Raw genomic sequence first — 12,359 nt, forward strand, 5'->3', positions numbered from 1 at the left:
TATTCTCTTCCAGTTCAAAACAACAGAACAGTGCATAATAAGAACAGAGTATCCCATTGGTTGCATGACCACACACAATCATATATTTTATAATATTGTCAATCATTTAGCCTTAGACTGCACTTCACAAAAGCTGAAAATATTGGACACTCTTAAGCCCAGTTCTTTCTCCAAGCAGGTGTGAATCACATAAACAATCTCATGCAGTAGGCCTAAATGATTTGTGATCCACCAGGTGAAGTGCAGCCCATCACTCACATACAGTTTAGTAGGGGCTCCTTATTGGTCTGCCTGATTTGGATTGCAAATATGACAGTGGGAGGCATTATCAAGCACATGGCAGGCCACTTCTTGTGCACCTCTGGCAGGGGAAAATGTGACAGTGTTAGCTGACTCTAAGGATACCACATTTAATTATTAAAAAGAAGACCTAAGAGCTCCTTTAGGACTCATTCCATCTAAAAGGGCACCAAGCTGTCCATCCACTAGACCAGCCTTTCCCAACTAGTGGGCCTCCAGATGTTGTTGGACCACAATTCCCATCTTTCCTGACCATTGGCAATGCTGGCTGAGGCTGATGGGAGTTGTGGTCCAACAACACCTGGTGGCCCACTAGTTGGGAAAAGCTGCATTAGACGATTAGCAAGGAGAAGGGAGGGCTTTTTCTGTGGTGGCTCTCTACACCTCTAGATCTGTTGACATATTTAAGTGAACCCAACTCCATTTGTATGGAACATTGTGAAAACCTGTCTATTTCAGGTGTCTTTTAGATAGATACTGCCTCTCAACTGTGAGGATCCTTTACTGCTATTTTTTTAATGAACTATATTTTTTAGAATTTTCATTTGAATTCACCTTTATGAGTTTCAGGGGGAGGATTTTATTTATTTTTTGTTCTTTTAATATGTAAGCTACTCTGAATGAATTTGGGTTCCGAAATGTGGCATATAAATATTTTACATTAAATTGTATAATATTGCCAATGAATTTAGCATGAAGCTGAATGGATATTTTTAGCAAGTGTGTGTTTTGAGCCTGCGTTTGGAAAGTTTGTTTCTGAGAGGCTCTGCAACTTGTTTGCTGCAGATGGTTTGCAATCTAATTCATTATATTCTCAATTCCAGCATGTTTGTTCTCTTATAAAAAAAGGATATTCATCTTAGCCTGCATGTTTCTTTAGAAATAGAAAACCATGATGTAATTTTTCCTAATAAACATTTTTTCTCCCGATGAAACCTAATGTGGAAGAGAATTGGCCCAAAAGGTGTAGCATCCTGGCTTCAATGGAGACAAAACAAAATTGTTCAGGAAATCGAGAAGTAGTTCAAGAAGTGGACTATTGAATATATCTATATGTCTATATCTATATATTTTTTCTGTATTGTGTTATACATGGACGGAAATACATAGCATAATATCTAAGGTATCAGAATCAGCTGACAGTCATAGAAAATGAGCTGGCCTTATACTCAAAGAATAGTAAACTTGAATGCCTTGTTATCAATTCATGCAAGAGCTGGATCCCAAAGAGCCCAACTTTGGAACTCCAGCAGATGACATCATGGTTCCTAATGTGAAAAAAGTTCTAGAGCTGTGGTCCTCAGTGTCCTTTTTCCACTATGCCACTGGCCACACACACCCTTTTGGCACTGGAAAGCATGAAGAACAAGTAAAATTCAAAAATTCAATAGAGACCACTCCTATCATATACTAAATGGATATATGATGAATCTTTTTATCATTTGTCCCAAAGGAAACAAGATTCAACCTGTAGAATACAAAGCCATGTTTTAAATGAGTTTCTAGAGTTTTTACAGCCAAGAGCAAAATAGCATTATAAAACTAGATTAATCTCCACAGGATTCCAGTTAGACTATTATCTGATCATGGTGCATATTGCTTGCAGTGAGAATATCAAGAAAAAAGAGAGATACATTGGGAGTACAGAAACAGAATGTGAATATTACGTAATATCTCCTTCTGTGATCTTATACATAGAAATGAACTCTCTTTAGACCAGGAACAACTGCAAGTAGAGTGGATTGTAAGTATGGGTAAGTTTCCTAAATAAAGCAGGTAGCGTCTTAATATTTAAAATACAACTGGAGGAAAAAAGCCATTTGCAAAGAATAGCGAAATTAAACCAACTGGACAACAATAGCTTGTCTTTCTGATTGATGGACAACTTGATGAGGAGGACTATGTAGAACGGGTGTGCACTAGCTAGCTGGTTTGTGATTTGAATGGGGGAATATGATTAGCATAAGATATTGTCCTGCCCAGAGTGTGAGACACGAGACGGAGGTGAGACTGGAATTAATTCTTATTTTATTAAAGTAACGGTTACATCAAAGGCAGTGAGCTTCATAGACTTAACTATACTAACTCACTACTGGCCATAACTAAGCTATCTAGGCATACTTTGCAGCATGTGAAGAAAGGGGAGGGAGACGTAAACTTGGTGGTAACGACTGATGAAGGCTTATACACAGTAGCGGGACCAGAGAGATCAGCTCTAATAGGGCCCAGTAACAGCCCTCAGAAAAATGTAGTAAGGAAGCCAAGCCATAAATCACATGTCTTTGATGTCTGTATACTAATGCGCAGACCATGGCAAACAAGCAGGACAAACTTGAACTCTTAATACAGGAGGGCAATTACGACTTGATAGGCATAACTGAAACTTGGTGGGATGACTCCCATGACTGGAATACAGCAATTGAAGGATACAACTTGTTCAAGAAGAACAGAAGGAATAAAAAGGGAGGTGGAGTTGTGCTATATATTAAAAATATATATCCCTGCACAGAAATACAGGAAGATGAACTTGGTAGCTCCACTGAGAGTATCTGGATTAAAATTAATGGAGCAAGTAATAAAAGGAATGTGGTACTTGGAATCTACTACCAGCTACCGAATCAAGGAGAAGATGAGAATGTAACTTTTGAAAAGCAAATTGTCAATGTTTCGAGGAGGCATGATGTAGTAGTAATGGGGGATTTCAATTATCCTGATATCTGTTGGGAGACAAATTCTGCCAAACACGGCCCCTCCAAGAAAATTCTGACTTGTGTTGGAGATAACTTTCTCCCACAGAAAGTGGAGGAAGCAACCAGAGGATCAGCTATTTTGGACTTGATTCTAACCAATAGAGATGATTTGGTGGATGAAGTGGCAGTTATGGGAACTCTGGGGGAAAGTGACCACACCATACTTGAATTCTTGATTTTAACAGAAGCGAAAGCTGAAAGTAGCCATACGAGCACCCTGGACTTCAGGAAAGCTGACTTTAATAAACTCAGAACAATTGTAAGTACAGTTCCATGGCAAGCCACCCTAATGAGAAAGGGAGTCCAAGATGGGTGGGAATTTCTAAAAATGGAAATTCTAAAAGCGCAATGGCAAGCAATTCCAACAAGGAAAAAAAGGGGGAAACAACAGAAGAAGCCAATGTGGCTTCACAAAAAGCTTAGAGATGACCTGAAAACAAAAAAGGACACATACAGGAAGTGGAAAGAAGGCCAGGCCTCAAAGGAAGAGTACAGGCAGGTATCACAGAATTGCAGGGATAGTGTCAGGAAGGTTAATGCTGAGAATGAGCTGAGGCTAGCGAGGGATGCTAAAAGCAACAAAAAAGCTTTCTTCAGGTATGTCCATAGTAAAAGACAGAGAAAATAAATGGTGGCACAGCTACTCAATGAGGATGGCAAAATGATAACAGATGACAAAGAAAAGGCAGAAGTGCTCAATTCCTACTATGGCTCAGTCTTCTGCCAAAAAAGGGTCTATGACCCTCTCGGGAAACATGAAGTGGAAGGGGCAGGATTGGAGCTTGAGATTGATAGACAAATGGTCAAGGAATACCTAATCACTTTGAACGAGTTCAAATCTCCAGGGCCCAATAAACTGCATCCTAGAGTATTGAAGGAACTGGCTAAAGAACTCTCAGAACCGCTGTCTATTATCTTTGCGAAATCATGGAGGACAGGTGAAGTGCCGGATGACTGGAAGAGAGCTAATGTCCTTATCTTCAAAAAGGGCAAGAAGGAGGAACCGGGGAACTACAGACCAGTCAGCATAACATCAATCTCTGGAAAAATTCTGGAGCAGATTATAAAGCAGTCAATCTGTAAGCGGCTTGAAAGCAATACAGTGATTACTAGGAGCCAACATGGATTTATGAAGAACAAATCCTGCCAAACTAATCTCATCTAATTTTTTGATAGGGTAACCTCCCTTGTAGACTGTGGGAATTCTGTGGACATAATATATCTCAACTTCAGCAAAGCTTTTGACAAAGTGCCCCATGATGGTCTGATTAGCAAGCTAGCTAAATGTGGGCTGGATGAAAGAACTATCAGATGAATCCACAGCTGGCTCCAGAATCATACTCAAAGTGTGCTTATCAATGGTTCCTTCTCAAACTGGGCAAAAGTAATGTGTGGGGTACCACAGGGCTCGGTCCTGGGCTCAGTGCTTTTCAACATTTTTATTAATGACTTGGATGAGGAGGTACAAAGCAAGCTTATCAAATTTGCAGATGATACAAAGCTGGGGGGGATAGCTAATACCGTGGAAGACAGAAACAAAATTCAAAGGGACCTTGATGGGCTGGAGCATGGGGCTGAAAACAACAGAATGAAATTCAACAGGGATAAATGCAAAGTTCTACACTTAGGAAAAAGAAACCAAATGCACAGTTATAAGATGGGGGACACTTTGCTCAGCAGTACGACATGTGAGAAGGATCTTGGAATTGTCGTTGATCACAAGCTGAATATGAGCCAACAGTGTGATGTGGCTGCAAAAAAGGCAAATGCTATATTAGGCTGCATTAACAGAAGTATAGTTTCCAAATCGCGTGAAGTACTAGTTCCCCTCTATTCAGCACTGGTTAGGCCTCATCTTGAATACTGCATCCAGTTCTGCTCTCTGCACTTCAAGAAGGATGCAGACAAACTGGAATGGGTTCAGAGGAGGGCAACAAAGATGATCAGGGGACTGGAAACAAAGCCCTATGAAGAGAGACTGAAAGAACTGGGCATGTTTAGCCTGGAGAAGAGAAGACTGAGGGGAGATATGATAGCACTCTTCAAGTCCATGAAAGGTTGGCAAATGTGTTGCTGCCTCCACAGCATTATCATCCATGCCAATCAGAAGTAGATTAAGGACACAATCCAAATCCAAGATCTTCCTGGATGAGTGAGTTAAGATTTGACTGATCTCCAGCTCAGCCGGCTGGTTCCCAGTTCAGTGTGGCTACAATGGTATAACTTGTTCATCCCGGCTCATGCAGAGATAGACCAGTTTAATTTGCTTATGCTGGCTTAGCCAGGGCTCAGCCAGCTGAGCTAAGACTGGCATAACCTATGTTGGAATCAACCCCCAAAATGGGCATTCTGGGTGAGTGGTGTAGGTTGAGGAAGGACGCTGGATCCTAACTCCATTCACCTTAGTCATGTGACCTGCAAAACTGTCAGAACTTACATGGGAACTTTCTGCCCACAGTCTCCAGCTCCCTGCCTCACCTGAGGTCTGAGAAAGGGCCAAAGGGATTTTTCTTCTCAGACTTAAGCATTCTGGGTAGTCAGTAAAATGCATAAACCACAGATCCCCAGCTGTGGTGGGAAAAGGCAGCTAGACAAACATATTAGATTTTACTTTTGCTTTTAAAAAGATCTTTCTAGTTGCTGCTGCAAACTACTTCACCCAGAATGCCACACACTAAAGAAGAACATCTTTTCTCAGAGCCCAGGTGCTGAGGAGCCCAAGTGCTAGAGATGGCAGAGAAGCTGCCAATGATGCTGCTGCTATTGCAATGGCAAGGAATATATCTTAAAATAATAATAAAAGAGGGGGGAAGAGGAGAGAATGGGGAATGGGTATGGCCAATGGGAAGAGGAGGATAAAGGGAAAGAGGGTCAAGCAGTATCGGGGGTCATTAACCAATGTGCATGGGCCTTCCTCAGACATTCCTCTCATACACAGACAAGCTGTGGTTCAATCTGTTGAGCAATTTTCAGAGAACAAGCCATTGCACATGCTTTGCCCCCTCGCCACCAATTTCTGATTAAATGGAGGAATGTAGTTAATCTATCTCACACTTAGGGCTACCCGGCTGCAACAAGAGCTGTCAAAGAAATCCAATGAAAATAGAAATGGGAGCAGAAATGGCTCATGTTCGCTTATTCATCCCATATCCAGAGCGGAAATCAATGCAGTGAATACAATTGATATTCATGGTTGTCGTTGTTTTGAGTCCAGAAACTACTTTATACATAATTGATTACTCCCCCATTTGCATTGTGTTTCCTTTGTATTTGAATTAGGGGTGGAGTAACATAATGACAACATAAATTTATGTAAACTTGACAGTGGATAGAAAGAGAAATAATGTAGTTTTGGAAGAAGAGAAACTGCAGCAGAACAGAACCAGTGGTGCATGTGGCAAAAAGAGAAAAATGATGCATTCGTACTCCCCGAGCTGCAACTACCATATAATTATTCTGAGAAAGTGTGGCACAGCCATCAAGTAAGCATCATGGGCACTTGCAGCCCAAGGCATTTTGCTGTCTGAAACACAAGGCACTGAGTACCCAAGGCCAACTATGTTATTTTGGCACTTAAGGAACAAAATGCCATGAGAATCTCTCCCCATCCAGCAAAACAATAACACTAAAAACTAAACAACTATCAATGTGCAGCCCTTTAATGACATCCCAAACCAGCTGAGTGGCGGCAATACCTGCCATCTCCACAGACGGAGAACTACTTTTTTGTATGTTTGTTGGTGTTCTTCCTACTTTGCTTCATTCCTGTGTTACTACTGTTTCTACGGAGAATCTAATGTAGAAAATTTTATTTCTCTCATTCATCCTTGAAACTTGTGTCAAATTTGTTTTTATTAATTTCAAAGCCTTTTTATTGGTCAATGTCATATGATGGTGAAGACAGCCTTTTGTGTTAAAAATGGGAGATTATGGTCTATTTCTATTTTGGGTGCATTAACAGTTGAATCTGAAACTGCAGTTTGATGTAAAATCAGACTGATTACAATATGTTGCTACTTCAGCAATGACTCTAGCTGTTGGAAAAAACAAACTTAGCCTGCCCAAGATGGATGTTTTCAGGCTGCTATGTTTAAACCACTTCATTTAAGGCAAGGTGGGCACGGTCAATTAAAAACATAGAGCACACCTAGGATTTTGCTGGAATATATTTCACCTCTCACTGTTTTATCTTGTGCAAACTGAGACACTCCTGAGGTCCACTGGAGACTGTTCTGCAGAATAGTCAGTGCCATTATTCCACAATTATTTTTGGAGTTTTTTTAGTGTAAATTTTGCAAAGTATTGCTGCACTTCACGTATCCACAGAAATAGAAGCAAACAACAATGATTTCTTATAGGAAACTTCACTAAAATTGCAAAGGAAATCAGACATATTTAAAGTGACTATCTGAACTATGTCAACTTTCTTAATCGTGTTGCTTCCTCCCTGCTAAAACAAGAGCAGCACAGCACATGTCTTCTTTCTATTATTTGGGCTGATTGCAGGTGTTGCCACCACTCCGCATATGCTCAGAGGCACACGTTACCAAATGCTTCCAAGCTACACAGGAAGTGGATTGCACTGTGAAAGACCAACCCAAATTGTCTTTGCATTTTGACAAATTTGTAGGACAGTACAATATCTCAGAGGGGAGGTCAGGACTCATGCTCCTCTGGTGCATTCACTATAGCTGCCCAATTTCCCTGCTTTTTAGTTTGATAGAAGTATCTGTTTGCTATAGGTACATTCTTAAACAGCAAGGGTTTTTGCGTATTAGTGAATTTCTGTTTTTTTAATCCAGGAGGTAAGAAATGGGTGGGTTTTTTGTATATTAGTGAATTTCTGTTTTTTTAATCCGGGAGGTAAGAAATGGGTGGGTTTGATCAGTTGCATACTTTTTGAGTTCAGTTGGATTTATTTCTATGTAATCATGTCTGAAAATGGAACTGAACTGCCTTCAAGTTGATCCTGATTTATGGTGACCCTATGAATAGGGTATTCATGGTAAACAGTATTCAGTGGTGGTTTTACCATTGCCTTCCTCTGAGGCTGAGAGGCAGTGACTGACCCAAGGTCACCCAGTGAGCTTCAAGGCAGTGTGGGGATTAGAACCCTGGTCTCCCAGGTCATAGATCAACACTGACCCAGGTGAGGTGCAGGGAGGGTAGGAGGAAGGGGAGAGCAGAAGATTGGATGGCTGGGCACTGGGCAGAGAGGAAGCCCATTTCCTTTTCAAAAGGAAAACATTGTGAACAGTACCATTGCTTTTCAGGGTTTCCCCCACCTTTTTATTCTACAGCAGGCACATGTAGCCTCCCATCCAAGTTTAAACCAAAGCTGTCCCTGGCCACATCCGCACCAGACCTTTATTTCACTTTAGACAATCATGGCTTCTCCCAAACAATCCTGGGAAGTATAGTTCATAAAGGGTGCTGAGAGTTGTTAAGAGATGCCCTGTTCCCCTCACAGAACTTCAATCAGAGCAGCTGACTTTTGAACCCCTCTAGCCACTGGACGTCTGTCAGGAGAATAGCAGTCTCCTCTCAGCACCCTTCACAAACTGCACTTCCCAGGATTCTCTGAGGGAAGCCATGACTGTCTCATGTAAAATCAAATTCTGGTGTGGGTGTAGCCCCCTAATTAGGAAAGCCAAGCGGCGGTGTGTCTGGCTTTTAGAACACTGAAAGTTGGTTCTTACTAAGTATGTGCGACATTATCATTCAGTTCAATCCAAAATTTATTAAATTAATTTAAAACCACTGAATACCCAAGGCCAACTAAGTTATTTTGGGACTTACGGAACAAAATTCCACAAGCATCTCTCCCCCTCCAGTAAAACTATAACACTAAAAAATAAGCAACTATCTATGTGCAGCCCTTTAAGGACATGCCAAATCACCTCCCTGCAGTAGCTATCTTGGTTTGCCTAATGGTAGTGTTCTGAGAAGAGGGCCTGACAATTGTAGCTCTGTGAAGAGAATAGGCATCTCCCATCAACTCTCAGCACCTTCATAAACTACACTTCCCAAAATTCTTTGGGAAACTGTGACTGTTCAAAGTGAAATAATAGTGGAATCAATGTATCTGTGAATGTGGTCTATGATGAGCTATTCCTTTGAGCATGGAAAACACTGTGTATTCTAGTTGTTCCAAATGGCTTGAAGTTGTTTTTAGAAAAGCCTTCAAGTCACCTAGTAAGTATTTTATGTTTAAAGCATGCAGATTTTTAAAAGGATGCTTTCTATAAACTATAGCATAGACCTGGGGAAGAATGGGTCTTGCAAGTCAGCATGTACAAAAGGGACATGAAGTCGATCAAGACCATTCTTCCTACCCCTAATTAAAATCACAATAGACAATATGGGCTAGAGTAAGGAATGGACTAAGTATTCAAACTACATGTGTACAACAGCCTATAGCAGCTTACTCTTACACTGACTTTATAGGTTTTATATCTATAATGAATATGGCTTTTTGGAAGGATGAACTAACAAAGTTGGCTTTGACTGTGAAGTGATCTCCAGGGAAATTGATGAAGAAGAAATTTCATGGGATGATTTCCAGAAAAAGAAGAGATGACATCACATCACAGCACCAACCTTTCTCAATTGCCAATCTTGCTCAATAAATATCTCTCCAGCACTGAGACAGAATGGAGACTGAACAACATATCAAAAGATGCAAGGCATTTACTGAATGTGTCTGAAGCAAAGGAAGGTAACTAATTATTTAAACTCTTAATGTGATTTGTGCAAAAATGAGATTTAATACTAACCATGGGTAAATCAGTGGGGGAGCTCTTATTTTGCCTAAAGTGGTGGCTTTCTTCTTTCTAACGTTTGGGTTGGTCCTGATTTCAAACATTTCCTTTCAGTGTGCACACTGATGGCCCCCAAATATTTCGACTTTATGGTATGGATGGGGAACCTGTGGCCCTTTAGATGTTATTGGATTCCAGTTCCCATGAGCCTCAGCCAGCAAGTTCAGGGATAAGTGAAATTCAGCAATGCATTCACTGGCCATTATCTCAATGAGCAAGATAATATATTAGAAGTATTTCTTTTTTTGTTGATTTTTAGCAAAAAAAAAAAAATCATAGAATCAGTTCCCAGAATTATTGTAAAACAGATGGATCCATCTTTCTCATACAATTCTAATCAAACCTACATAGAGTTGCAGTACTTGCATGTCTGGATTCACTATCAGGTAAGCAGCAATTTGTCTCTGGTGGCTTCATTCAGTGGATTGCATGTTTGAGGCTGAAACAAATAGAGAGTAACCAGGACAAGATATCCATGTAAGGAAATGCTCATTATTGTCTTCAAGACTCCCATGTCTTGCACAGTGAAAAAAGAAATCAAATTAAACAACCAGAATTAGGAACATAGGAAACTGCCTTATACTGAATTAGATGGTTGGCCCACCAGGCTCCGTATTGTCTACAGTGACTGGCCGTGGCTCTCCAGGTTTTCACACAGGAGTCTCACCCTGCCCTGCCGAGAGAAGAAGAGAGGTGAACTTGGGACCCTACATTTTGCATAATGTTTTGTGCACACAATTTGCTTTCCCTTACTTAAGTTCACTTGATTTATCCCCCACTCACCATTATATATTAGCATGTCAATTGATACTCTCCCCCAAAATTCCAGTAGTTTTGATGTGCTTATAAATATGAGTACATCAAGATTATTTTTGTGCAGTGTCTTGTCAATGTGAGTGTGGGGTTGCAGATGTGAAATATCTACAGGAGCAATTATTTCATGAGTAAACACCTTGCCTATCATTCAGCCATCTTTCACTTTATTACAGTTCAGTCCTCACCAACGCTACCCAGAAATAAGTCCTATTGAATCAATAGAGCTTAGTCTCAGGTAAGTTGGGTTACAATTGCAGACAGGATTTCCTACATTGATGCTTTTATTAGCCATTGCTCAGAATTTACTGCATAGTAAACAAATTCTATTTGTTTTCCATTTGTACAGATATTAGGGTTGTTGAATTTTTTGAGATGGAAAATCAAACTGTAATAACAGAGTTTATACTTTTGGGACTCTCCAGAGATCCACACCTACAAGTGATTTTCTTCTTGTTGTTCCTGATGATTTTTTCCGTAACACTATTAGTAAACTCAGCAATCATACTGGTGACCAGGACTGACTCTAACCTTCAGAACCCCATGTCCTTCTTTCTCAGTCATTTAGCTTTTGTTGACATTTGCTATTCATCTGTTATTGTTCCCAAGATGTTGGAAAACATCATAGGAAAACAGAAAACAATTTCCTTGGAAGGATGCATGGCACAGAGTCTTCTGGCTTTCCAGGTGGCTGGTGCGGAAGTATTCATCCTCGCAGCAATGGCTTACGACCGATACATGGCTATATGTGACCCATTACATTATACCACAATCATGAAAAAAGAAATTTGCAGAAATCTCGTGAGTGGAGCCTGGGCTATGGGTTTCTTGTATTCATTAGTGAATGCACTGCCTTTGTTAAATTTGCATTTCTGCAAAAGCAATATTATTGACAACTACAGCTGTGAGCTTCCTTCAGTCTTGGCCTTGTCTTGCACTCAGACTCTGACCAATTACATTGTTCTTCTTATATCTGTGGTGGTCTTTGGTTTCAGCCCCTTCCTCTTCACACTCATCTCATACACTTACATCATTGCCACCATCTTGAAGATTCGCTCGGCGGAAGGCAGGCGTAAAGCCTTCTCTACTTGTAGCTCCCACATCATTGTGGTGGGATTATTTTATATTGCAGCTTGTTTCCGCTATATGAAGCCAAGTTTAGAATCTCTCATCTATCTGGACAAAGTGGTATCTATCCAGTATAGTATATTAACTCCCATGTTAAACCCTATCATTTACAGCTTGAAAAACAAGGATATCCAAAATGCTCTGGCAAAAATGTTTGGAAAGTGTAAGTTTTTTAAATAAAGGCTCTATTCTCTAGAAAAATGTACTGTACAATAAGTTATGATGTTAAGGTTGTATAGATAATCACCATCTTAAGGGCAAAAAAGGAGAGCTGATGCTAATTTTCAAAATGTCTTACTTCTCTTAACGAGGTAGACCCTGAAAAACAGAGAGGTGATATAAGATTTGGTCAAAGAAAATAAAAAGGAATAAAGGACTGGATAAAATTTACTTTCAGGGCAGAAAAATGGGAGCAATTAACTAATGGGGAATCTGAAAGATATAATTTTTTGGAAGGGAAATCTCGGAGGAAGTAAATTTTGTTTCTGAAGGTGAATAATGAATTCTATGAGATCTGTAGTCAAATTGTCATTATATGTCATTTACA

At 40.2% G+C, this 12,359-nt stretch overlaps 1 protein-coding gene across 1 annotated transcript; it reads left to right on the forward strand.

Annotated features, from left to right (window-relative positions):
* The first annotated feature begins 11,059 nt into the window (after nt 1–11,059).
* On the forward strand, nt 11,060–11,992 carry LOC133367871 (olfactory receptor 8S1-like). Its single transcript, XM_061591960.1, has one exon. The coding sequence runs from the start codon at nt 11,060–11,062 to the stop codon at nt 11,990–11,992; it is 933 nt and encodes a 310-aa protein (XP_061447944.1).
* Nucleotides 11,993–12,359: the final 367 nt, after the last annotated feature.

Source organism: Rhineura floridana, chromosome 11 (genome assembly GCF_030035675.1).
Source record: "Rhineura floridana isolate rRhiFlo1 chromosome 11, rRhiFlo1.hap2, whole genome shotgun sequence".
Lineage (NCBI taxonomy): Eukaryota > Metazoa > Chordata > Lepidosauria > Squamata > Rhineuridae > Rhineura > Rhineura floridana.

Bases quoted from the DNA above. Each gene is read 5' to 3' on its own strand.
- LOC133367871 (XM_061591960.1), top strand. From the start codon at position 11,060: ATGGAAAATCAAACTGTAATAACAGAGTTTATACTTTTGGGACTCTCC.